Raw genomic sequence first — 26,437 nt, 5'->3', positions numbered from 1 at the left:
CACCAGGTGACCTAGTGTTAGACAGCCTGCCTCAGAAACGTCTCTTCCAATCACCCTTCTGCAAGCCCAGGAGGTCCCTCTCTTGGGACTATGATAATCCTTGTCAATATCCTCTCCATACAACTTCTTGAAACATAGTTCTGTTCTTATATAGAACCTCCATTGACCTCAGACCCAGGACAAAAATTCTCTCTGAAGCACTCAGGATCAGTCTCCTCTCCTAGCAGACTGTCAGTTGTTCCAGAAACATGCCTGTATATCCCTACCTTCACATCTTTGCTTGTTCTTTCTGCTGAGAACACCTTTCTGTCTCTGCCTGCTAACACCTGGCCACACACCTTGGATTAAAATTGACCCCATCTGCAACCAAACCAGCCCAACCAAGGCCAAGTAGACTTCTCCCTCCCATCTTCCATGATTACAACCTCAAATATTCAAGTCAATCAAATGTACATTGTGGATTCATGAGAAAACAATAGAGTCTCCGCCTGCATTGTCCCAAATAAGAGAAACAGACAATGTACATGTAAATAATAAACAACTAAGCAATCATAAATCAAAACACATTATGAAGACCACCACTCTCAGAACAATTCTCTTTTTCTGCTGTGCAATACTGATGTTTGGGTAACTCTCTCTTTCCTCTCCTCCTTTTCCCATCCCAACCACCTGCATTTCCCCTAGGCCTGAAACAGTGCCTGACAAGTCAGTGCTCTAATAGCACTTCCTGCACAGTAGGGACACTCATTCTCATTATTTTTCTCTATAATGCAGTAAGGTTTCCTATTTTCTCTTCTCACTTCTTGCTTCTGTTCCTATTTTTTTTTTATTTGTTGTAAATATCTCTTCAATGGTAGCAAAAACTAATAATTTTTTCTTAAGGTAGAAAGATTTTTATTGTAACTCAACTGACTTCATACAGGGAAATTGCTAAAAATGCTATATCTTCTTTCCCATGCCCAGGAGCCAGAAATCCAAGTGACAAATCACATCCAGGTTGAACACTCTTCCAGACTGAGATGCTTCTCAGGAAAGTTTCCAGTGACTGCTTCTGGGCTGTGGAACCTCAAAGGAGTCACTCAGTGTCACTTGAGGCAGCTGCATTGACAATCCAAAGGTTCCACTTAGCTTCAACAGCCATCTAGTGATGGTGATCAGAGATGCCTAGTACTGATACCTGGTGTACTCATGCACACTCCACTGTCCTTCCTATGTGCAGAGAACCCCAATTCTCCATGCAACGCCACTACTTACAGCAGCTACCCAGACCTTCCTCGTGCAGTTAGCTCATTTCAAATGAATTTACATTTAATGGTCTTGTTAATTGTACATGGGAGGTGGTATTTGATTTCTGGGATCGGAATGCTGTCCCGAGATGTCCAGTGAGCAAGGCTGAGTTAATACACAAGTGCTCCATCTATGGAACAGTGGGCAGTCATATAAATACCCAACGAAGGCAGAGCATCAGGGATGATTCACAGACCTCAAGTCCAAACATATTATCTTGATTTCTGAAGAGCAAGACAGCAAGAAGATTTTTTTAACACATCCCACCTCTAAGTCTGTGCTGACAGGTGTCTGGAAGCTGTGTGTGAATATATCAAGTTAAATTACCTCAAGACAAACTAGGTTTGTTCATTCCATGGGGTTGGGGCTCAGCCTAATTGCTCCCACCTTGGAAACATCTCCCACATTTGTACAGGGCAGCTGGTTATTTCCCTCTGAATCAACGAACCCTCCCTTTGAGCCATGTTCATTTGCTCTTGGTGAATCCTTATTCTATAAGCGTATTTGTAAAATATTTCTTCTTGCTCTGTCTTTTCAAATAGATTTTTAGTTACATAAGTTCTCCATTTTTCGCAATTCCCCATATACATGCTCGAGAGTGAACACAGAATGGGATTTGACAGGTAACATGTTTAGCATAAGGTCTGCCTTTCATTATAGTTTGTCCAAATAAGTGCATGGTTCCTTCCCTCTTCTGCGCCCAGGATGGAAGTGCTCTCAAAGGCTCGTAATTATTGACCTCTGTGATTAAATCTAGGGGAAAAAAATCTCATGTGAGATTGTTATTTTCCTTCAAACAGTACTAAGAACTATAAAGGTATCAACCAGAAGTTCTAAAGCTGACTGTACAACAGAGTCACAGGGAGAGCTTTTAAAAATTTGAACCCCCAGGCCCTCCCCTAAGGAGTCTGTTTGATTGATTTGAGATGAGTTCAAGTATAGGTATTTTTATGGATTTCCCCAGGTGACTCTAGTATATACAAATTTCCCCAGGTGATTCTAGTATACAATAAAGATAAAAATTCTGAGAATCTAAGTAAGGGTAGAGTTACATATTGTCTTGATGACATGGTTTCTGCTTCTGTAAAATAAGGATAACAACAGCCTACCGTTCTAGAGTTATTTGGAGAACTGAAAACATTAATGCATGTGAACTGCTGAGCATAGCATCTGGCCACATGAGGATGTTTCCTGCCATTATCATTACCAAAGTTGTTCTAGATCCTTTTTCTTCTTTACCTCTGCAGATAATCCACACCTTTAAATCAGTTATATCCCTCAAATATGCAGTAGTTATTAAGAAATAGCATATTGTACTAGCAGGTGACAAGGTGGTTAAGGTGCTGGATTCCCATATAGTCTATAGAGATTCAAGTCCTGGACCCAGTGGCTTGAAAGATCACACTGGGTGCATGTGCATGTTTGCCCAAAATCTGAAGAGGAGAATGGATAAAGGATTGTGGTATGGCCATTCCCCCCAGGGATGATCTCTCACTTTCTCTCTCTCTATCTCTCTGTCTCTCTTCAGTGAGTGCATGTGTCCTATGGCAAAAACCTGAAAAAAAGGGAAGAATGAAAGAAAAAAGAAGAAAAGAAAGAAAGAAAAAGAAATAGAATATTAAATGATAAAAGTCTGGATTCAAATTCTATCTCAACCATTTGGTAGCAAGGAAGCCTACCTCTGGTCATCCCAACAAGGCATCCTCAATCTTGAAATGATGCATTTAATGTGTCTTCAGAAAATCAGTGATTATTCAGATTTCAATCTACTAACAAATCATCCTATGTGTGTGTGTGTGTGTGTCTGTGTGCACATGTGTGTATTTTTTTTAAATTAACTGCTTATGGGTGCAAGACATGTTGCTCTTTTGACAAATCCCTAGCATGACACTGAGGTCTGGGTCTTACCTGGCGCATTTCCTTGTAACTATGGTGTTTAAAGTCCAGGTCATCAGTGGTGGTCATTTCGTTCCGGCGGTGATAATAGTTATTAGGATCTAGGGACAGAAATACAGCTTTGAATTCACTCACAACATTCTTCACTTATTGGTATCTCTGTTAGGGGCCTGATTCATGTGGGAACTGGGAGGACAGCAAAGCATCCCCAGTACAGCCCAATCTCTAGTTTCTAACATTGACTTGGAGATGAGAAACTAGTCCACAGGAAGCAACTTGAGTGTCAGAATTATCCAAGGTTAAGAGTGTGGAGGCTGCATGCATGGATTCAAATCTCAGATCTTCTACTTCCATGCTGTGTGACCTTGGGAAAATCATTTGAGCAGTCTTTGTCTTAATTTTTCACGTGTACGCAAGGCTAAGAATGGTATTTCCCTCATCTGTTTATTGCTACTATTAGATAAGATAACCTAGGTACCTGTCAAACTGTCAGGATTAAATAAATATAAGAATGAATATCAAGACTACAGTCATGTGCATGGGGATTTTGGAAAGTGTATGGACACTATTAGTTTTGTACCCAGTCTTTCATGTTTCCTAAGATAAGCCCTGTGTGTGGCAATCCCATCTTCCCATTTCTAGGAAGACTTCAAATCCCCATCTAGGAGTCCAAATGATTAGTGTAGGCCAATAAGAGCACAGCACATCCTTGTTACCCTAATCAGTCCAGACTGAAGGTAACTACTTTATTGGCACAGAAAAGTGAGTGGAAATACCCTTCTCTCCCAGCTGTAAGAATAAAGAAATGCATGCTCAGCCACCAGTGTGGCCACCTGATCACAAGAGGAACCAGCCCAAAGATGGCCTTCATGATGTGGATGATCCAGAGTAAACACACAGAACCCAACCACACAAAGAGCAACTGAATCAACCAGCCCTATAGCCAAACTTTCTTGGGGCTTCCAGTCACATGAGAGACAGAATCCTTTTAACACTAAATCAAGAAAGGGCTGGGGTTCCTTATGTGGGATTTAAAGATTATACCTAGTAGGTATAATCTCAATGTATAAACAAAGGTAACCTCCAGGGACTGGGATTCAGGGATTGAGGAGGACATGTCTGCCCTTCACTTAATTCCTTCCATATGTGTTGACTTTCCCCCTTTAATTCCTATACACCTATGTTGTTTATATAATGACAAAAACAAAGAAGACATAAGAAAGGAGGGGACAGGGAGGAGGAAGAAAGAGGGTAGCTGGGAAGAAACCACTCAGTTGGCCCTAAGCTTATTCTCATCTGATGAAGTCAAAGAGGGGCCAGTAAATGACATAGTGGTTACATCACTGGACTCCACATGGCCTGCTGCTGTTCGAGTTCCAGACCCAATAGCTTGAAATTCACACCAGGTACATGTGCATTCGTGGTCAGGATCCCAGGAGAAAAAATGGAGGAGAAGGTCCTGTGGCATGATCATCCCCCCCCCGGGGGGAGGAGCGATTTATCACTTTCCCTCTCACTATTTCTTTCTCTCCAGCAAGTAAAAAAATAAAATAAAATAAAATAAGAAAGAAAGAAAGAAAGTGAGAAAGAAAGATAGACAGCCAAAGAGGCTAAAATCTCCCCAGTCAACCAGCCTGATAACATCTGTAGTGGGAAATCGTGGCAGCTCAGAGCTACCTCCAACATAGAGGAGAAAGAATGGTGCTTTAGACAACCACCCTAGGGGCCCTGGGAGTAACATGGGAACCACAGGAGCCATCTGATTATCTCAGTGGCTTGAAGGGCCCATCTGGAGCCAGTGCAGAGGCAGGTAGTAGAAAGACAGGACTTACTCCTTGTGGTATCAGGAACAGCAAGGCTGATAGGTGCCATCACATGTGGTTGAGCGACCAGGCTGAGTGGCTGCTTGCTAGACCCAGTCCAGATACATTGCATAGGAACACACATTTGAACAAAATCCCAGCTGACTGCACAAGCTCCAAAGGTTGAGAAACACTGTATGAAAATACTGACCACCCCACTGGAGGGGACGAGGCACTCAGACCATGTTGGATACATTTACTGCCCACTGAACTACCTGGGTGCCTGTACCCCACAGCCACAGATCACAACTGCCATAACAAACATGCCTAGGTTCACCTAAAGACTGGCTTCACCTTTGAGAACTGATGCAAAAACTTAAAGGACACACATAGGGTCAGCAGATGGGGTGGAGGTTAAGGCACTGGATCCAACATGGCCAGTTGCATGATTTGAGTTCTGGATCCAATGGCTTGAAAATTATGCCAGGTGCATGTGTGTGCATGTCCAAAATCCCAAGAGGAGACTGGAGTGAAGGGATTGTGGTGTGTCAACCTCCCCAGGAGGTGATTTCTTACTTTCTCTGTTTCTCTCACTCTCTGGTGAGTGCATACACCCTATAAGCAAAAAACAAAAGTCATATATAGACCCAAACATTGAAAATGTAGCTTTTAATATTCACAAAACATCTTCCAGGAATACTATTAGAAACAAATAACTGTCACGGCAAAGGAAAAATGTGGGAGGAGAAACTGGCATTTTGTCCAGATAAGTGAGCAAAAGCTATTCAGGCTTAGCCGAACCCCTGATTATTTTTCTAGCACTTTTCTTTGGGGAGTGCAGGCTGACCACGCCTCAAGCAAGCTGCCTTCCTTTCAATTTCTTTGATTTCCACACCTTTGAGTTACAAAGCAAAGCTACAGAAGTACTTAACTCACCCACAGGTTGCTTTCTAAGGCTGTTCAACACTCTCTAAGCCTCTGGAACCATTTTCCAAAGACTTAAAAGTCCTTTCCTTTTCCAACACAAGTCACGCCTTCAAGGTTCTCAAAAAGGGCTGAGAAAAACTCAGAGTTGTGAGTGCGAGAGAGCTACAAGTTTGGCAATAGTTTTCCTTCCTTAAGGCTAATCAGTGTGTCAGTGTCTGTGTGTGTGCTGAAGATACTCGGAACTGAGGTGCTAGGAAAGTGGACTGCAGGGTGATGAGATCCTGTCAAGGAGTCCAATCGGCTCTCATATACATACACATTATTTATCATGAATAAAATAAATACACTAAACAAACAAACAAAGCACATGAGTTAAAGTGTTAGGTCCTAGAAACCCGAACAGTCCCAGGAAGATGGGGACAGATGGTCACCCTATTAAACCAACCCAAACAACTCCTAGGAAGCATTTCTCTCTCTCTCTCTCTCTCTCTCTCTCTCTCTCTCTCTCTCTCTCTTAGAGAGATTTTTGCAATTGAGTGTGCGTGCTCACCAGAGAGATAGAAAGCAGGAAATCACACTCCCTCGGGAGGATGGCCACAACACAATCCCTTCTCCTCCACTCTCCTCTCGGGATTTTGGGCATGCATGCACATGCACCCAGCCTGAGTTTCAAGACTCCATTCCAGGACTCGAATAGCAGTTGGCCATGTGGGAGTCCAGTGACGTCCAGCACATTACACCATGTGCTGATCCCAGAAGCATTTCTCTTTATGTGATAACTTAATTACACAGCTTAAAATCACTTTTGTTTTTTTGGAGAGGTTTTCGCTATAGGGTTGCGTGCGCTCGCCAGACAGACAGAGAGAGACAGAGAGATAGAAAGCGAAGTCACCCCCCAGGGGGGGACGGCCAAATCGCAATCCCTTCTCCTCCATTCTCCTCTTGGGATCTTGGGCACGCACACACACATGCCCGGTGTGAGTTTAAGCCGCCGGGTCCAGGACTCGAACTGCGGTCGACTACATGGGAGTCCAGCAACATAGCCATTACGCTAACTGCTGGTCCCATAATTATTTTGACTTCTTAAGAACCACAACTTTGCCTCACACCACATGTCTGCATACCAATGTTTCCTGATTAAAAATTAACCACTAATTAGTCAGCCAATTGGTCTGTTATCTTAATGACCACAGCAACTAAGAGAGCAACTTCATGACCTCTTTTGTGGTTAGGTATGACCCGCATTCAGCCAGTGCTTAGTGATGTAGCTTTAATTATGAGATGAAAGGCTTTCTCTGGCTTCATTATATTGTTCACTGAACGCATGCTAGGACCCAGCATGTGGAGATGCTGAGAAAATAGTATGAAAGAAACAAGGCCTCCGGGACCAGCAGTTAGCGTAATGGCTATGTCGCTGTACTCCCACGTAGTTGACCGTGGTTCGAGTCCCGGACCCAGTGGCTTAAACTCACGCCAGGCGCGTGTGTGTGTGTGCCCAAGATCCTGAGAGGAGAATGGAGGAGAAGGGATTGCGGCGTGGCTATCACCACTGGGGGGAGATTTCTCACTTTCTGTCTCTCTGTCTCTCTCTGTCTGTCTGGTGAGTGCATGTGCCCTATAGCAAAAACCTCTCCAAAAAAAGAAAAAAAAAAAAGAAAGAAACAAGGCCTCCAACCATGAAGGGCTCACTCAAGGGTCATGGGGCGAGCCAACGTATCCAGAGACACTAATAAAAGTATAGCACAGGCCGGCTCTTCTTAATCTTCTGTGTCAAGAAGGATTCATGAGAGATAGGAAGAGGTGAGAGACATGTGAGACAGAGAGACACTGACACCCTAGATTCCGCTGCCTTTCCTTGAACTTTAAGCACCTCCTCTGCAACTTCAAGCAGCTTAAGAAGGAACAAATCCCGTACCTGGCAGCAAACAATCTGATGTTCCCAGGTCCCTTATACACATTGATAGCATGTTTAGAAGAAGGAATTAGGATGAAGAGGTCAGATGAAGATCAAACTATAAATAGCAAGAAGCCTGAGCTTCCCAAGCTGCTCAGTCCTCCATGTAGCAGGGCTGTGAGCTAGGCTGGAGACCAATGTGAAGACCAAGATCAAAAAAGGTAGGATGGGAAAACCAGATTTAAGCCCAACCTCGGTGGCGAGGTGGTAGTGCACTGAACTGCAGTATGTGGAAGCCAGCAAGCTTAGATCCCCAGTCAGCCTGATCTTAAACAGGCTAGGTGTGTATGCAGGCACCTAAGAGCCAGACAAGCTATTAAGAGAAGGCTGGGGCGGGGGGAGGTCACAGCATGACAAGACCCTGTCAAGAATGCTACTCTCTCTTCCCTCTCTCCTTTCTCTCTCTCACATGCACATACACATATACATAATCTGGAGATCTAGGAAAGGTACAAAGAAGTCCCAAAGTAGGCTTAGCAGAATCAGAACCCCTCCCATCTTCACTTTCTCATTTGTGCCCAAGCTGGTGTCTAAATCAGCCACAGTTTGGGTCTTCTGAGTCCCAAATCAGGCACAAGCTGCACACCATATGTCAAGATTCTTGGCCTGTTCTGTCTTGCTATTTGCTGCTTTTTGGTTGGTTTTTTTTTTTTTTTTTGGTTTTTTTTTTTTTTGGTTTTTTTTTTTTTTTTGAAGGTTTTTGCTATAGGGCGCGTGCACTCGCCAAAAAGACAGAAAGAGACAGACAGACAGACAGAAAGCGAGAAATCACCCCCCAGCGGGGATAGCCATGCCGCAATCCCTTCTCCTCCGTTCTCCTCTCGGGATCTTACGCACGCACGCACATGCGCCCGGTGTGAGTTTTAAGCCACCGGGTCCAGGACGTGAACCACGGTCGACTACATGGAAGTCCAGTGACATAGCCATTACTCTAACTGCTGGTCCCTGGTTGAGATCTTGATTGAAATGAGTGGGACTTTAGCCAGCAGAGGAAGAGGATTTCTTTGTTGAAGAGGGGGCTCACCTGCAGTCAAGAGTCGCTGGGCTCATGATTCCGTTGGTATGCTATATCCAGAACTGGCAAGTCCACAGAGACAGAGGAGAGAGAGGCTGCTCGGGAAGGAGGAAGGGGGATTGGGATTACTTGAAGGGCTCAGGATGTTTTTAGAGGGTGATGGCAAAGTTTTGACTCAGAAGAGCTGTTACTTGTACCATGTCGTGAATACACCATAAATACACCATATATCACTGAACTTGACCATACCTGTCACTCTCATGACTATGAGAGTCATTACTATAGAGCAGGTCCAAGAGAGACACAGGAGCTGTAGGCCCCCAGGCAGAGTCTGACCTGATCCTGCATCATTACTGTTAGTGAAAGCAACAAACCCACTGGCCCCTGTGGCTCCTAAGAGAGCAGCACATCGTGTGTACTTATTTACTTACACTCCCAGTTCATGCAACCCTAATTGCAGGCTTCTGCATTGTATAGCTCACAGAAATCCATAAAACCCTCAGATCCCTTGGCTGATGCTGCTCTGCAGACAACCCCAGGGCCAATTTGTAACCTGACTGACAGGTAAAGCTGTCAGGAAAGAAGACCATCAAGAATGCTGCTGCTTTAACAGTTTCCCAGAATAATCAGCTCTGGGCAGTTGGACCAAGAAGAGAAATCATACTTTATTTAAGCTGTAAGGGCAAGCTGCCTTGTGCTGTAGGGTGGCCAGGCTGCAGTCAACAAGGTTTGACCCCATCTGAACTGAGGAGGAGTTATGGGGGAGGCAGACGCATAAGAAAGGAGGGGCACCAACTGGGTTTGTCTTACCGCAGAATGCAGAATCGGGGGATTCTGAGCAGGTGCTCCATAGTGTTTGATACATAAATACATGAGTGAGTAAATGAATGGAGGATGGTATTCTAAACAAGCTATTTAGGAAAAGCCAGTTTGCAAAAGATAACTTTCTAGAACCCAGAAGACCTCTGAAAGGTGTCTGTTTGATGTTATAATGCTATTACCTTATTACCACGGCAGAACAGAATGGAAGATGGGGTGGAGTGGGTGGATAAATCAAAGCCACATCCTCAGGACTGAGCATTATGAAACAGTATGCTGTCTTAGATCTGTCAGTGCATTAGTTTCTTAGGGCTGCCTCAACAAAGTAACACAAACCAGGTGGTTAGAACAAAAGAAATTTATCCTCTCACAGTTCTAAAGGATGGAAGCTTAAAATCATGATATCCGCATGGCCATGATCTCTCTAAAGGCTCTAGGGGAGGATCCTTTCCTTTCTACCTCTTCCAGATTCAGGCAGTTGTTGGCAACCCTTGGCTTGCAATTGCATCACCCCAATCTGCCTCTGTCATTACATGACATTCTCCCTGTGTGTGTTTCTTTATCTCTGTTTCCTTTTCCTAGGACACCAATCATTGAAATTTATGGCCCATCCTAATCCAGTATAACCTCATCTTAATTGATTATATCTGTAAAGACCCTATTTCTAAACAAGATTACATCTGAGATTTTAGGTGGACATGAATTCTGGGGGGGACACTATTCAGCTTAGTGTAGTCAGTCATGGTGAGCTCTGTACAAAAATCCACTGAAAGAATTGCCCCTCTTTCCAAACTAAGCTGCTTCTATACACCTTAGTCTTATTCCCTAGTGTTTCTGGGGGCTCCTAGGGAGGGTACCTGGCTGCCTTCTGCCTCCCGCTTTTCATACCTTTTCCCCAAAGCAGGACTTATTGCTGTGATAGCCAAACCCAGGCCAGAGTTTCAGATGAAACAGGAGAGAAATCCTTCATTCTCCATGTGACTCATCCTTTCGATCTCAAATGCCAGAGTCATTGACACAGAGGAGAAGGGGAGGGTGAGGCTTAGCATTGCCATTGTTGGAAAAGTAGAAGTTAAGCACCATCAGTAAATCATACACAGAGAGGGCAGAAAACAAAACCAGGAGAAGGTTAGCAGCAATGAGAAGAAATAAAATACCTTCTCTCTCATCCACCCACCAACCATGGGGACTAGCGACCTTAGAAGTGCATAAGCCACAGAACAGACAACCTAAGGAGAGTAAACGAAGGAAGAAGGAGAAAGAGCACTTAGTATGTGCTGGCACCCTGCAAACATCTTATCTAATCTTCATAATGTCTACATATCAGGAATGGAAGAGGAGCTGAAAAATTAAAAATGAAAAGAGCAACCTCTTCTGCATTCTAGGGGAGGCATGAACTCATGGTTTTGAAAGGCTAAGCATAAGATAACTAAGAGATGAGAAGAGAGAAGAAGGAGTTCATGGTCTCTATCTGAAAGAAATAACCAGACATCCCACCCACCCACAAAGATGGAAATCAGAGAACAACAGTCAGAGACAGGACATGGAAGACAGGTCTGCATAGGGAGAGCACCGTCTCAGCAGCATGGCAGCAGCCAGTCTGAGGAGGGAGGTGGGAGGCAATGGATGCCCTTTGTTCCAGTAATGAAGAACCTTAGGAGGAGAAATGGTTGTTGCGTCTTCAAGGTTTCATGTTGTATGTAGTAAAGTCCCTTTGTTATTCTCACACCTTCTGCAATAGGCACTCATGCAAATCATGAGGAATACATGATGAATAGAAACAGTGAAGACTGTTGTTCTAGAATCTAGAATAGCTGGCAGGGAAGACCTCAAGTAACCAAGAGCAGAACTGAGGGAAGAGATGTAAAGCAGGAGGCAGAGGCAACCAGGTAGCCTCCACAGAAATACTACGGTGGGAGACTCAGGATTTTCCATAGGTACTGTGATAAGAGAATGAGTTATTTTATTTGGATGTTTAATAAAAGGGTGACCCCAGAAGTAGAAGGACTTAGTCACAATTCCATAGGAAAAGTATAGATAAAGAAAGCAAGGCACAGCCTATTTCCACAGTTGCCAAGGAATGGAAGTGGAATTTGAACCCAGGTCTGATCATGCCCTTTCTGTTCACCAGGTTTCCCCTGAAAGGAATGTGAAACTATTGCTTTTTTTAAAAAGCCACTTCTTTTTTCAGTTTTATTAATTCATTCATTGATTCATTGATTTTAATTTGATCATAGAGATATACAGAGAGAGAGAGAGGGAAAATGAGAAAGCAAGCCATCTGGTCCGGGACTTGAACCATGGTCAACCATGTGGGAGTGTCCAGCGCCTTAACCACCATACCACCTGCTGGCTCCAAAACCATTCCTTTTTTAAAGCTATGGCAATCTCCTTGCATAGTGCTGAAATGTCCTGGGGTTTGGGATATGATTCACAGAGCCAAGTGATGAGCTGTCTAGAGGGGCTTACACTTTTGCAAGCACAGATGTGAGAGGGGCTGCAGCTGGTACAGAGAATCGCAATGAGTGCTCCTATGGTCATCAATAATCCTCAACAAGAGGCTGAGAACATTGCCCTTAGCAAAAACAAAACAAAACAAGACAAGACAAAACAAAAACAAACAAACAAAAAGCCTAAATTCAAAGGAGAGCATGGGTAATTTCATGCTCAAATTAATGATGAGCTTCTTGGTACAAAAGGGCATTCAAACTAGTGGCCTGACTTTATAAAGAAAAGTGGAAGGTATCAAAGCAAATGGATTTATGTAAAGTCTTTGTACCTATAATGACCCAACAGAGCAATATCCCTTCTTCTCCTACTTTATACATACTGAGAAAGGGTGAGCTGGCTGAAGCATTATTACAGGTCATCAAGAAAGGTAGTCGTCTTATAATCAAAATAACTTTTCAATAATATATGAGCTGATAAACATGAACCAGGAGGGTAGATGTATTAGGAGGAAGGAGATACAGCAATTCAGGAGAGCCTGGCTGGCCCAGAGGAATGAGTTTTGAGTTCTGCCCTTTGGCTACTCCTCCATTCTTGAAGAAGAGTAAACCCCCCCTGTACATCTCAGCACGTGTTTCTCTGAATCATGTCCAAAAATCTGGAACACCTCAGCACTCTCTGGGGAGAGGACAGTCACTCAGACTTTGTGGTTAGGAGTGATACTTCCCCCTGAAGAGTCCCATATTCATAATAGAAAGTGTTGGGAAGCCCCAGGGGCTCAAGAATTGCCACCTCCCATTCCAAAGGTCATTTTCCAGGATCCAGGGCACAACCTTCTCACCCTATGAAATAATTGTGTGCAAAGCTCATTGAGTCCTTTTAAGACCCAGGGACTGTTGCTTACAACAGCAAAATACCTGAAAACCACCAATGCTGTAATCTTTTTTTTTTTTTTTTTGTGAGAGGTTTTTACTACAGGGCACATGTGCTTGCCAGAGAGACAGAGAGATAAAAAAGTGAGAAACCACCCCCCAGGAGGGATAGCCACACTGCAATCTCTTCTCCTCCATTCTCCTCTCGGGATCTTGGGCACGCACGCACACACGCCCGGCATGAGTTTAAGCCACCGGGTCCAGTATTCGAACCATTTTTGACTACATGGGAGTCCAGCGACATAGCCATTACAGTAACTGCTGGTCCCACCAATGCTGTAATCTTGAAGTAGACTAACACATAACTGTCTTAATATAAATTACTTATTATTAAAAATTTATCACTTTCTTTTTCTTTTTTTTTTCTATCTCACCAGAGATGGGGTTGGGGAGGAGGGGAGAGAGAGAGAAAGTGGGAAAGCACCCTCATTAGGGTGTGTGGGGGGTTTAATGACATAATACCTTCTTCTCTATTTCTCCTTCTGGGATTTTGGTCATGCACACATACACGCCCTGCATATTTCTCAATTACCGGGTCTGGGACTCAAACCGAGCAATTGTCCATGGTGAATCCAGCCACCTAAACCACCATGCTACTGGTTGGCTCTAAAAATATATCTTAAGCTCTCCTTGGGTTCTGATGAGTATAGATCTTTAGTCCAAAATGGACAAGTTCATTCAAAACTGGGGAAGAGTAATTTCTTCTACTTTTTTTCCTTTCTTTCTTTCTTTTGAGAGAGGTTTTTGCTGTAGGGCATGTGCGCTCACCAGAAAGACAGAGAGATAGAAAGTGAGAAATAACTCCCCAGGGGGGGATGGCCATTCCACAGTCCCTTCTCCTCCATTCTCCTCTCAATCTCAGAATATCCATGGACGTTTAGAATACAAACTCTCTGTTAGTGATAAAGACTGATCTAGCTACCTACTAACTCACCTTCATACTAGACAAGATTTTGTTTTATATCGCTTTGTATCTACTCAACTACAAACTGTTTTTTTCATATCATTAAAAGAGGAATCCTTCTTGGGATCTTGGGCACGCATGCACATGCTCCTGGTGTGAGTTTAAGCCACTATGTCTGGGACTCGAACTGCAGTCGACTAGATGGGAGTACAGTGACAGCCATTATGCCAACTGTTGGCCCCTCTACTTTTTAAAAAATTAATATCAATAGAGCCATTTTAATTTTCTAAGTCTTAATGTGTAAAAATAAATAGAACATAAAATTTACATCCTAACCATTTTTAAGTACACAGTTCAGAAGCATTAAGTACAGTCACCTTGTTGTGCAGCCATCATTACCATCCAGCTCCAGAATTTTTCACCTCGCAAAACTGAAACTGTATACCCATTAAACAATAACTCCCCATTTTCTTTTATTTTTGAGCTTTAAAAATCCTATTGGTAGACTATAGTACATGATAATTCACTTTCCAACTCAAAAAGTACTGGAAAGATTATTGATGAAGTCTTAAAAAGCACCAACACACTCTTCCGCCCCCACAAGAGTGTGCAGGAAGATTCTGGTGACGGATAGAAGAAACAGAACAAAGAGAAGCAGAAACAAAGGTAAATGAATTTTTCATAAAGAAGAGTTCCGGGAAGAGAAGGATCTCGAAGGCTGCATTTAGACTACAAAGTCACCTTGGGTTTGGGCAGCTGAGTTGATAGGGTCATCTCTGGCTTTGGCCTCATTAACTTCCACAAAAGAATCTCACTGGCACTGGGGCAATAAGCAAGCCTTATGGGGGCCTCTCTGTTGCCCTTGCTCCTTAGAAGTAACCACCAGGCGGCACAGATGAACAGCCAGCTTCCCTCTGGGTGGGTAGATAGCTAAGAAGGTTCTAGAAGTAAGATGACGCAAACACTTGGTGGGTGGAAAATAGAACCACGCTGTGTCCGTACTTCAAACCCACCCAGATTTCACAATGTAACTCTGCCTCTGCCAGTGTTTAAACAGCCCCCATGACCTGTCTTCTAACACACACACTAAGAATAACTTCATAGGGAAATATTTATTTCATGAGACTCGTGCAGGCTGCCCTTTGCCCTTTACCAACAACAGACAAATTCCTGCATGCAGAGAGCAAGCATGACCCTCCTCTCTAAAGCAATCAGACTGAGGCTATGTTGAGCAGAATGGGAGATCAAGACTCCTGCCCTTGCATGAAGAGGGCCAGAGCCCATGAATCCTTCACTGTAGCCGCCTGCCGACGTCTGTGCCTACAGACACAGGATGTGCCCAGCAGGCCCAGGGGGACAGCAGCCTAGACCTGTGGCTGTAATTCTAGCACTAACCAGCCACAAAAGGAGGCACAAATCCAAAGTCAGGCAGGCTGCAACACGCTCTCTGCCTCAGCCTTAAAAACACACACATCCTTTGCACCAGCGATCCTAAATACCATAATCTAGATTCAGGAAGTAATCACAAACATGCATGTGAGACAATGACAGAACAACAGGGATGTTCTCCGTGGAGTTCTTTGTAGCATCAAAACATTTAAAACAACAACAAAAAAAGAGACTACCAAACTTCTGACTATACAATGCAGACTAAGACATAGGATTTTGACCATGATCTAGGACAGAAGGCATCCATAAGACAAATGGTCTCTAATAGTTTTAATGATATGAAAAAACAGTTTGTAATTGAGTAGGTACAAACAGATATAAAATAAAAACCTGTCTAGTATGAGGGTGAGTCAGTGGGTAGCTAGATCAGTCCTTGTCACTAACAGAGGGTTTGTATTCTAAACATCCATGGATATTCTGAGATTGAGAGAAAAACAGTAAAATGACATGATGAATGCCTTGAACACACATCCATGTCAGTTCATGGTGGGACGGGGGAACTACAGAAACAGCATCAGAGCTGGTGGTGCCTGCCCCCAGGTGGTGCTGGGAGAGACTAGGCATCCCAAGGTAGCCAGGCCCATACCTAGCCCTGGGCAAGGGCAGTAAGGCCTCACTAGAGGAGAAGTATGGAAAAACATGTGTTCCTCACGTATAGATAGAAATATTAAAGTTCCTGCAGGCCTTAGAGAGGTACCATAGGATGTTCTTGGGTTTACATGCCTTTTCTGGAGATGTCTGGTTAGGATGATGCATATGGATACCGGTTGGTACAGGTTCAAAACCCCTGAAGGGGCATACAGAATCAGCCACAAGCCAGATGAGGTTGGCCTGTCTAGAGTGCACAGCACCAAGGACCAGATGGTATGTGTGAATCAAGCCGCCTTTCTTCAAGCAACCCTGAGTCACCCCCAGATAACATCATGTGTGAATAGGGCAAGGGAGAATTCAAAGGCCACACAAGTGAAGCTAGTAAACAGAAAAAGCCTATGTAAATCGTCATACTTAAATAAACTTTTATCATCCCCTGCACCACTGCCACTACCCATCATAATAGGATCTGTCAAAGACTAATAAATGTGTTTCACAAATTTATATATATATATATAATGTGTGTGTGTGTGTGTGTGTGTATACATACACACTCCCAGCACCACTTGGGGGAAGCTCTGAGTAGTTACCCCAGCCCCACCATGAACTGACATTGATGTGTGTTCAAGACATATGTCATGTCATTTTACTGTTTTTCTGTGTATGTATGTGTATATATGTGTGTGTGTGTGTGTATATAAAAATATACATATATATATATATGTATATTTTTATATACACACACACACACACACACATTAAACACACACACACACACACACACACACACATATATATATAGTCTTTGGAAAGTCAAGACACATTATTGCATAGAAAAATATATCATGACTTTTGATAACCCAATATAATACATATTTTTATTTATATGTGAGAGATAAATATATATTATGAATATATAGGTGAATATTCAGCCTTAAAACATGCATCATCTTAAACTCACAGTAAACAAAACCACACATGGCAAGAGACATCAATACCCCAAATGTTAATAATGCTTCTGAGCAGGATTATGAGAAATTTTTGTTTTATTTTCGACATACCTATGTCTGTAAATATTGTACACAGCATGTATATGTATTTTTTTCAGATGAGAAAATGACTGGTTTTTCACTCGCCTTGGCTAAGCATCTGGTTTTCATCAGCAATCAGTACTCCTACCCTCCAGGATGTACAGGAGGGTAAACTCACCTGGCAAGGGGCAGCCAAGGATCTCCATCCTCATACAGATGCTCCCGTTATCAAACCAGGACTGTGGGTTTATGCGAATGTAGCGGGCCACCATGGGGACGGGCAACTCATTGAGAACAGGGATCTCCTTTTCACTGTTTCCTTCAAATATCTATTTATGCTCAAGCACACACACATTAAACACACACACACACACACACACACACACATATATATATAGTCTTTGGAAAGTCAAGACACATTATTGCATAGAAAAATATATCATGACTTTTGATAACCCAATATAATACATATTTTTATTTATATGTGAGAGATAAATATATATTATGAATATATAGGTGAATATTCAGCCTTAAAACATGCATCATCTTAAACTCACAGTAAACAAAACCACACATGGCAAGAGACATCAATACCCCAAATGTTAATAATGCTTCTGAGCAGGATTATGAGAAATTTTTGTTTTATTTTCGACATACCTATGTCTGTAAATATTGTACACAGCATGTATATGTATTTTTTTCAGATGAGAAAATGACTGGTTTTTCACTCGCCTTGGCTAAGCATCTGGTTTTCATCAGCAATCAGTACTCCTACCCTCCAGGATGTACAGGAGGGTAAACTCACCTGGCAAGGGGCAGCCAAGGATCTCCATCCTCATACAGATGCTCCCGTTATCAAACCAGGACTGTGGGTTTATGCGAATGTAGCGGGCCACCATGGGGACGGGCAACTCATTGAGAACAGGGATCTCCTTTTCACTGTTTCCTTCAAATATCTATTTATGCTCAAGAGGGAAAAAGAGAATCTTTTAGAACTTGATTATCATCAAATAAGAGAGTCAGTAATTCACTCACTCAACTAGACCTTATTGAGGGACACCTACAGTATACTAAGCACTGAAGGGAAAAGAGAAATGAATCAGGCCTGGACCTCAGAAGCACTCTTTAGTCAGGTTGGGGAAGTAATCTTTATATATCATAGGAAAGATCTATCAGTGTCATGGCAAAGGGATGGCCATCATGCTTTGGGAATTTCAGAAGAAGGAAAGGACCAGGCAAGCTTTGGAGAGGAGATCCTGTTGGAATTGTCATTGAAGGAAAACTCTTTAGACCTGTAGGGGTGGGAGAGGTTCGAGGGTATAAAAAAAACAATAACTGGGAAAGTCCATAGATGGGATTCATAGGCAGAAAGTAGCTGACTCATTTTCACTGGAACACAGGAGTGTGCGTGTGGGATAAGAATGAGAAAGATGGTCCAAAAAAGAAGACTGCAGTCAGATTGTGTAAGACGTTAGATACCACGGTGAGAAATATGAGGAAGAGAGTTACAGGAAAAGAACTGACTAAGCTGGAGGTCATCATGGGGTTGAAAGATCTAAGGTCATTTTTAAAAGTTAGAAAACTATTCTAATTTCATAGAGATGAAGGGCTTGAGTATGCTCCACGCACCAATCTTCCAAGGCTTACTTGCCAATTATATAAGAGGCTGACTCCCAGTAGCTCTTTGATTGGAATAAAGGCTAAATTTTACATTAGATCTAAATGTGGGTCACTTGGCACTAAGTTTCAGGGTATTAAACGGGGACCAGAGTCCATATAATTTTCGTGGCTGGCTTGAGTTGATACAGTATCACAAACCTCCAAAAGATTAGGCATACAATGCATTTCTTTGTATATCCCACAAAGCATAGTTAGAGGGAAGAAGAGACTCACCATATCTCCAGATCCATTCTTAACAGTCACCCAGGTGTGGCTGTCATTGCTCACCATGACCTTATAGGATGTCACCCAGTCACTCCTATGAGAAATAAAACACCAGTAGGACTAGATAGTTGAAAATGTCTACCTCTTCGTACAGAGGTGCAGAGGTAAGGAAAGCAGGTGCCGGAGGCTGATAGCACTGAGTCCAACCCTGGCTCTATGACACTTATTGGCCTTGGGACCCAGCCAGGTAACTGATCCATCTATGCCATGTTTATTCATCCATTCAGTAGAAACCATAAAAATACATACAATAAAGGAATAACTTCAGCAGTAGATGGTCTAATAGCCTTTAAACACTTAGTACAAGACCTAGGCCCTAGTAAGCACTAAACATTGGTCACACAAATAAAGATATACAAATACATATTTGTACTGAACAATTACATCACACATAGTAGAAGCCAAATAGAGTCCTGTATAGAAAAATAGTAGCAGTAAAGGCTACAAATTGATCTAGAAATTTCATCTGAGAAACTAACTTAAGAATACAGCAATCTAGATCGAACCTGTCACAATATTAACAGCCTAAGTTTCAAAGAGACGCTAGGATTCTCTGGCTGCCACAGCCACATGGACAATCTCCAACCCAGCAAGAATCCAGTGCAGGCTGGACCAGAAGCTAGACCACTGTCATCACATCTTACTGCACACAAATGACTAAACTGCTGTAATTTGACTTCCCAGAGTGGAAGTCAATCCGACAGGTTTAGCAATAAAAACAACTTTATTTGGAAAACACATTTTTTTCCTCTTTGCCTTGGTTTCATAACAATCATTTTTAAGCAACAAAGAAAAGTCTTCCTGAATATACTCATCCTCACTTTTTATTTTTAAGATACTACAAATGAGTACTAATTTACTAGTCTTTTCAAAAATTCTGGCCATTAGATTTCCTACTGTGAAATTTCCTTTGCCTCAGGATGCAGACCTATTGCAGAAGGACTTGGGTTTACAATCTGAATCAATACTATTAGTAAATGTTATTTACAAAAAGCAGTTGGTTTTTCATTCATTCATTCTGGTTTATCTGATTGACTTGTTGCAAAATTTTTTCTTAGGTGCTTTGATACATGCTAGGAAACAAACCTTTATCTCATACCTTCTCTTCTCCTTTCTCCTCTCCATCAGCTTTGTTTCAGTACTTGCTAGAAATCAGATTGTAATGACACGTCCTTCCTCTGAGTTCCTGGCTTGAGCCCACAACCACAGATTTAGATACATTAAATGTGCCTTTTGAAAGCACCACAGTCACAGCTCATGTCCTTTGCACTGGAAAATCATCCTTCCCCAAAATAGCAACCTGTTTCCCACATTCAAATAATTTCCAAATGACTTATAACTGCAGTTCTCTTTGTGGTCTGTTTTTCAGCTGATAACACTCCAAGGTGCTCCAGCAACGCAGACTACAGAGGTGGGGGCTATATCCTACCAAGGAGGAGGTGATGAATTTAGAACTCAGCCGAAGAAGCCCACAAACAATATGAGGCAGTGAGAAAAAAAAATTAAAATAAGTTCTCCAATGAAAAGAAGAAAGGGAAGAAAGGACATGAAAGCCAAGTAACTTCTCAGACATACACACAATCAAAGATGAACAAATTCACAATTCACATTTGAATAGTAATTAACTCTATGGCTCAGACCTCTCTTCTGAGCTGCAGACAACAGTCTTTTGCCTATTTTATCTTTCCACTTAACGGCTCAGCAACTTCGCAAATTTAAGCTGCTCCAGACCAACTGATTCATTTCCTCCAAGATGTACCCCAACATGACAGTCTAAGGGCCTCTGCCAGAAAAGCTACACCAGCCACCGAGGAGGCCAAAATCCAGAGTCATCCTTGCTACCACAGTTTTCCTCCCCCTATATTCAATTAATTCCAAGTTGTCAATCTTTTTATTTTATTTTTTTTTTTTTGGAGAGGTTTTCGCTATAGGGCGTGTGCGCTCGCCAGACAGACAGAGAGAGACATAGAGACAGAAAGCGAGAAATCACCCCCCAGAGGGGATGGTCACACCGCAATCCCTTCTCCTCCATTCTCCTCTTGGGATCTTGGACACGCACGCACACGCGCCCGGCGTGAGTTTTAAGCCACGGGGGGAGGGGGGGTGTCCGGGACGCGAACCGCGGTCGACTACGTGGGAGTCCAGCGACATAGCCATTATGCTAACTGCTGGTTCCCCAAGTTGTCAATCTTGTCTCCCATATTTTTCTAGACCATATCTAAATCTCCTTATCTCTACTGCCACCACCTCCGCCCCATCTCTCAGGCCAGGACTATTGCAGTTGTCTCCAAATGGTCTCCTGCCATCTAAACTGCTCCCCAGTCTACCTTGAAGCCAAAGGTTACTTTTCTGTGAAATATTGTCATGTTACCCCCTGCTTAAAGTATCTTTGAAGTATTAAGTATAGTCATGCACTGCATAATGATGTTTCCATCACCATCCACTTATATAGTGGTTCCCTAAGATTATAAAGGAGAGGATGTTTATTCATTTTATTTTATTTATCTTTTAAAAGAACTAACTTTTGACTTGGTTTATTATGTATTTCCTATTATTTTGAACCATATGAAACCACCATTTTTTCATAGATCAAAATGGTTGAATGTCAGAATTTCCTAAGGTTCAAACTAATATTTAGGCTCAAACTAATATTTAATTTTACTATTTTTATTTTTTCCATATTGGTAGTCTTTTGCTTTGATTTATTATTCTTTCTGTATAGTTATTTTAGATCATTGTGGTTCCGTTTTTCTTCTTCCCTAATATAATCTCAGAGGTTATAAAGTTCCCTCTGAACATTGCCTTAGTTGTGTGTCATAAATTTTAGTAAGTCATAACTTCATTCTCATTCAATTCAAAAGATTAATTCCTGTTACGACTTGTCCTTTGATCATGCCTATTTAGAAGTGCACAGTTTAATGTTTGGGAACTGGTGATTTTCTGGTTACTTTTTAATTATCGATTTCTAATTTAATTTCATGTACAAAGAAAACAGACTTTGAATCACGTCAACGCTTAAGCATTTGCTGAGCCTTCATTTATTACTCAGTATATGGTCAATTTTGGTAAATGTTCTATTTATACTTGAAGACAATGCCAGTTCGATCATTGTCGCATGCACATAATTTTGACTACTCAAATTTGATCACTACTAATATTTACATTGGAATAAGGAGCATCAATAAGTGATCATGGTTTGATTATTCTATTTTCTCTGTAAGAACACTGATAATACACTTGCACTATTTTTTCCTAATTACCCTAAAGATTACAATATACATTCTTAAGTTACTACAGTCTTATTCAAATGATCATTTCTACCACTTCCATGATTATGCTAGCACTATAAAATACTTTAAGTTCACTTGTCCCTCCATCATTTTGAAACTCCATTTTAATTATATGCCTATTTTAAATGTTATATTATTGTATTATACATCTACTTATTTATAAAGAGCTCTTCATTTATTGTTGCATTTCCATTTTCATCAGAAGTCATTTACTTTCTGCTAGGAGAACTCCCTTTGATATTCCTTTAAGCCAGACACACTGGCAATAAATCTTTTCAGTTTTTATTATCTGAATATGGCTTTACTTCATCTTCATTTTTGAGTGATATTTTTGCTGGGAAAATAGTTGACATTTTTTTCCTTTAAGCACTTTAAAAATTTGATTTTATTGGCCTCTGAGTCTTTAAAAAAAAAAAGTCAGTTTTATTTATAATTTCCAAAATTTGGAAACAACCAAGATGTCTTCCAGTAGATGAATAGATAAATAAACTATGATCTGTCCAGATAATGCAATGTTAATCTGTGCTAAAAATAACTGAGTTATCATGAAAAGTCATGGAGGAAACTTACATGCATAATACTAAGTGAAAAAGGTGAGTTTTTACACATATACATACACACACGCATATGTAATAAAATTATTATTGTGGTATTTAATAAATGTACAATGAGAATATAAGTAGAAAAATTATTGCTATCCATTTAAAGTCAGATCAGGTCTGTTGTTTACTAACTATATAAACTTGACAAGCTACCTAATCTTTTGAAAATAATACCTACAAGGAGATTACATACTAATTTACAAATTGAGAGATATTATAGTACACTAATTAAGATCTCAGGCTTTGAGATCATGAAGCTAAACTGAAATCCTCTTTCACATACTAGTTATAACTTGTGTGAGAGTAATGTAACCTCCCATCAGCAGGTGTTAGATAAGGTAACAACTCTACCTCCTTGTATGGCAAATGAGGACTGAATGAGCTAATGCATGCAAAGTGCCTGGCCCATAGTTACTGCTCCATAAATAGGAGCTATTCATAGGAGAAATACTACCATAATTAACACACTGTCAAATGCTATATCAACAGATGAGATCACTAGTTGAACATAACATAATTCAGATGCTCCTCCAGATCCTTCCAGGGAGTGGATCTGCAAACTTAAACCTTTATGCCCTCGTAATGGGAACAATCTGTCACAACCAAAAAGAAGTTAAGAATTAATTAAATCTTAATTAAAAGTAAGAAAGTTGATCATCCAAGGTGATAGAAGAGATATTTTCTAATCAGTATGGTGCTGAGGTGAGACCGAACTGTCTTAAAGTTCTACCCACATGAAAAGTTTAAAGATTATAGAATATGTTAAGCTCTGCTACTTACTCTGCTGCAGCTACTTACTATTACAAATATCATGCTAACCTCTGAGAATGCAAAGGTAAATTATACATGATCTCTTTACACAGGGATTTTTTCCCAAGCTAATGAGGAAGACAGGGAAGTAGACTAGAAATTTCAAGAGTATCCTGAAGTGTTGTAATGAAGTAGGTGCAGCAGGTTGTGGGAGGAAAAGCTCCTGGCTCAGAAGAATGCAGAAGGCAAGAGGAGGTGAATGAATGAAGATAGTCCTTAGCTAACATAAAAGCTAAATATTTTACTCACTTGTGACAGCTACATCCATTGTTATCAGAGAGCCAGCCCCAAAGACTATAGTTCTGTCCCTGTTTCCTATTCTCCTAATCTTCAGGGGAAGGTTTGAGAATCATAGCACTTTTTTTTTTTTTTTTTTTGAGAGGTTTTTTTTTTCGCTAGAGTGTGCATGCGCTCACCGGACAGACAGAGAGAGACATAGAGACAGAAAGCGAGAAATCACCCCCCAGGGGGGATGGTCACGTCACAGTCCCTTCTCCTCCATTCTCCTCTCGAGATCTTGGGCACGCACGCACATGCGCCTGGTGTGAGTTTTAAGCCACCAGGTCCGGGACGCGAACCACGGTCGATTACGTGGGAGTCCAGCGACATAGCCATTACACTAACTGCTGGTTCCCAGAATCATTGCACTTTTATAGCTTTTTTCCATTTATCTCAGAGAGACTATCCCACATCACAAAACTTTGTGACACTTAATTCTCTGTAACTAGAGGTTTTATTAACTCCATGTGATGCAGTTCTGGTAAAGAAGCATTTGTGTCAAAAATTTATTGATTGCAGAAAGAGAGCCAGGCAATGCTGACTCTCCTCTGAGCTCCAGCTGGCTCCTTCACTTTAAAAAGTTAAGAACAAAACAACAAAATATCTTTGTATAATTTGACCATAGTTCCCTCCAATCCAGCCTTTGATCTTCATAATAGCCTCTTTTCCCTAGGCTCTAAGCACAGAATTTCAGGACCATTACTAATTACCAGTCTTCTGGGGTATTTGGTCAAGTTGTCTAGAGCTACACTTGTTCAGTGTTAGTAGTAGTTGTTCTCAGTCATAACATGTAATCAACATTTCTCAAATGCAAATAATTTCTATTCTAACAAACACAAACAGGATCTGAGGTGTCTTCATGAAAAGTTATCAGACCTTAAATTGAACACTGAAACCATAAATCAACATGAAAACTACATTTTAATGATTCATTTTCTAATGACTATTATGTAATATCAGTTGCCTTTGATAAATAGAGTTAAGAATCTCAAATATTTCAGAACTAGCAGATGGCATAACGGTTACACCACTGGATTCCCATGTAGTCAACTGTGGTTTGAGTCTTAAACCCAGTGTCTTAAAACTCATGCCAGGTGCATGTGCATGCATGCCCAAAAATCCTGAGAGGAGAATGGAGGCAAAGGGATTATGGCATGGCTATCCTCCCTTGGGAGTATTTTTCACTTTCTGACTCTCTGTCATTCTCTGCCACTCTCTGTCTCTCCAGCAAGCACATGTACCCTATAGCAAAAATCTCTCTTAAAAAAAAAAGAACCTCAAATATTTGAAGTGTGCCAAAAATGGAAGTGGCCCAGCAGATATACTTGTTTTAATTATATCTCACTGGAAACTTGTTTTGTGTCTTCAGCTGTATTATTTCTGAGAGTTATCTTTCTATTTAGACCCTTCTACATGATCACCTTTGGAGCAGGTGTTTTATGCAATATGATTCTCCACCTTGGCCACAGTTATCCCTGTCAAAAACTAGGTCAATCACAGTACCTTGATGATGTGACCACAGTTGATTGGCCTACATTAGACACCTGACCCACACTGGGCCAATACATCATTTCCTGGGATTTTGGATTTGACACCAAGATGTAGCTGTAATCATAAGTAATAAGGAAGCCCTACTCGCCCCACCAAAAAATCTGAGCCCTTGAGGACCAGAGAGTCAAATGTGCAGCTGGACAGCAGCAGCCAAATTTCCCACTGGAGCTTGAGGAAAGCTTATGGATTAAGAAGCAGAGATCTCACCATCAAAAAGGGGATATTTGAGAAAAGCCAAAAGAATCAGGGAAACCTGGCCCCAAATTCCTCCAACATCTTTCACTGTGCTTTGGCAAAACTGAGAACACTCCAAAGGCAGATCAGTATAATCACGCTATCTGTGAAGACTAAATGAGACTATGTACACACATGCATCAACTATAGTGCTCGGAATCATAGTAGGTATACCAAAAATATAATCCCATCTTATTTCAAGCCTCCTGAGAAAATACTAGGAGAAAAAGAATATGTAAATATCAAACATATATTAATAGATACACATGGATGATAGTGCTGTAAGTAACAGGGTTAATGGCCCTCTAAGTAACCTAGAACTTTGATTTCTGCTTGGAGCAGGCCATGTCTCCAGCATGCAAGTCTCCATATTCTGGCCAATACAAACATATACACATATGCACACATTTAGTGGGCTCACAGTTACTGAGTGAGACAGGAGACCAGTGGTCATTCATTGCTCATGCCCATATATCTTCTCAGGAAGGGTCCCACTTTGGGCTTTATGCTTCCTGGACTCTTGTCTTGACCTATGAAAATGTTTGAGAACTCTATGAATTTCCTTTGCCTCCTACAGAAAACCACAGAGTAGTTTAAAACAACACAAATTTACTATACAACAGTTCTGTAGGACAAGAGTCTAATGTGGCTCTCATCAGACTAAAGTCAAGG

General features: G+C 41.5%; 1 protein-coding gene across 1 annotated transcript in view; it reads right to left on the bottom strand.

Moving 5' to 3' along the window:
• The window catches only part of CPXM2 (carboxypeptidase X, M14 family member 2), a 164,821-nt gene that overhangs the window by 34,102 nt on the left and 104,282 nt on the right, over positions 1-26,437 (bottom strand). Inside the window, exons 6-8 of the mRNA XM_006143965.1 lie at positions 18,949-19,033; positions 17,861-18,011; positions 3,196-3,284 (exon numbers count right to left, since the gene is read on the bottom strand). Of these exons, the coding sequence (XP_006144027.1) occupies positions 3,196-3,284; positions 17,861-18,011; positions 18,949-19,033 (325 nt within the window). The remainder of the gene's footprint in view (positions 1-3,195; positions 3,285-17,860; positions 18,012-18,948; positions 19,034-26,437) is intronic.

Source organism: Tupaia chinensis, unplaced genomic scaffold (genome assembly GCF_000334495.1).
Source record: "Tupaia chinensis unplaced genomic scaffold, TupChi_1.0 Scaffold000113_1, whole genome shotgun sequence".
Classification (NCBI taxonomy): domain Eukaryota; kingdom Metazoa; phylum Chordata; class Mammalia; order Scandentia; family Tupaiidae; genus Tupaia; species Tupaia belangeri.
This window is presented reverse-complemented; position numbering and strand designations above follow the sequence as displayed.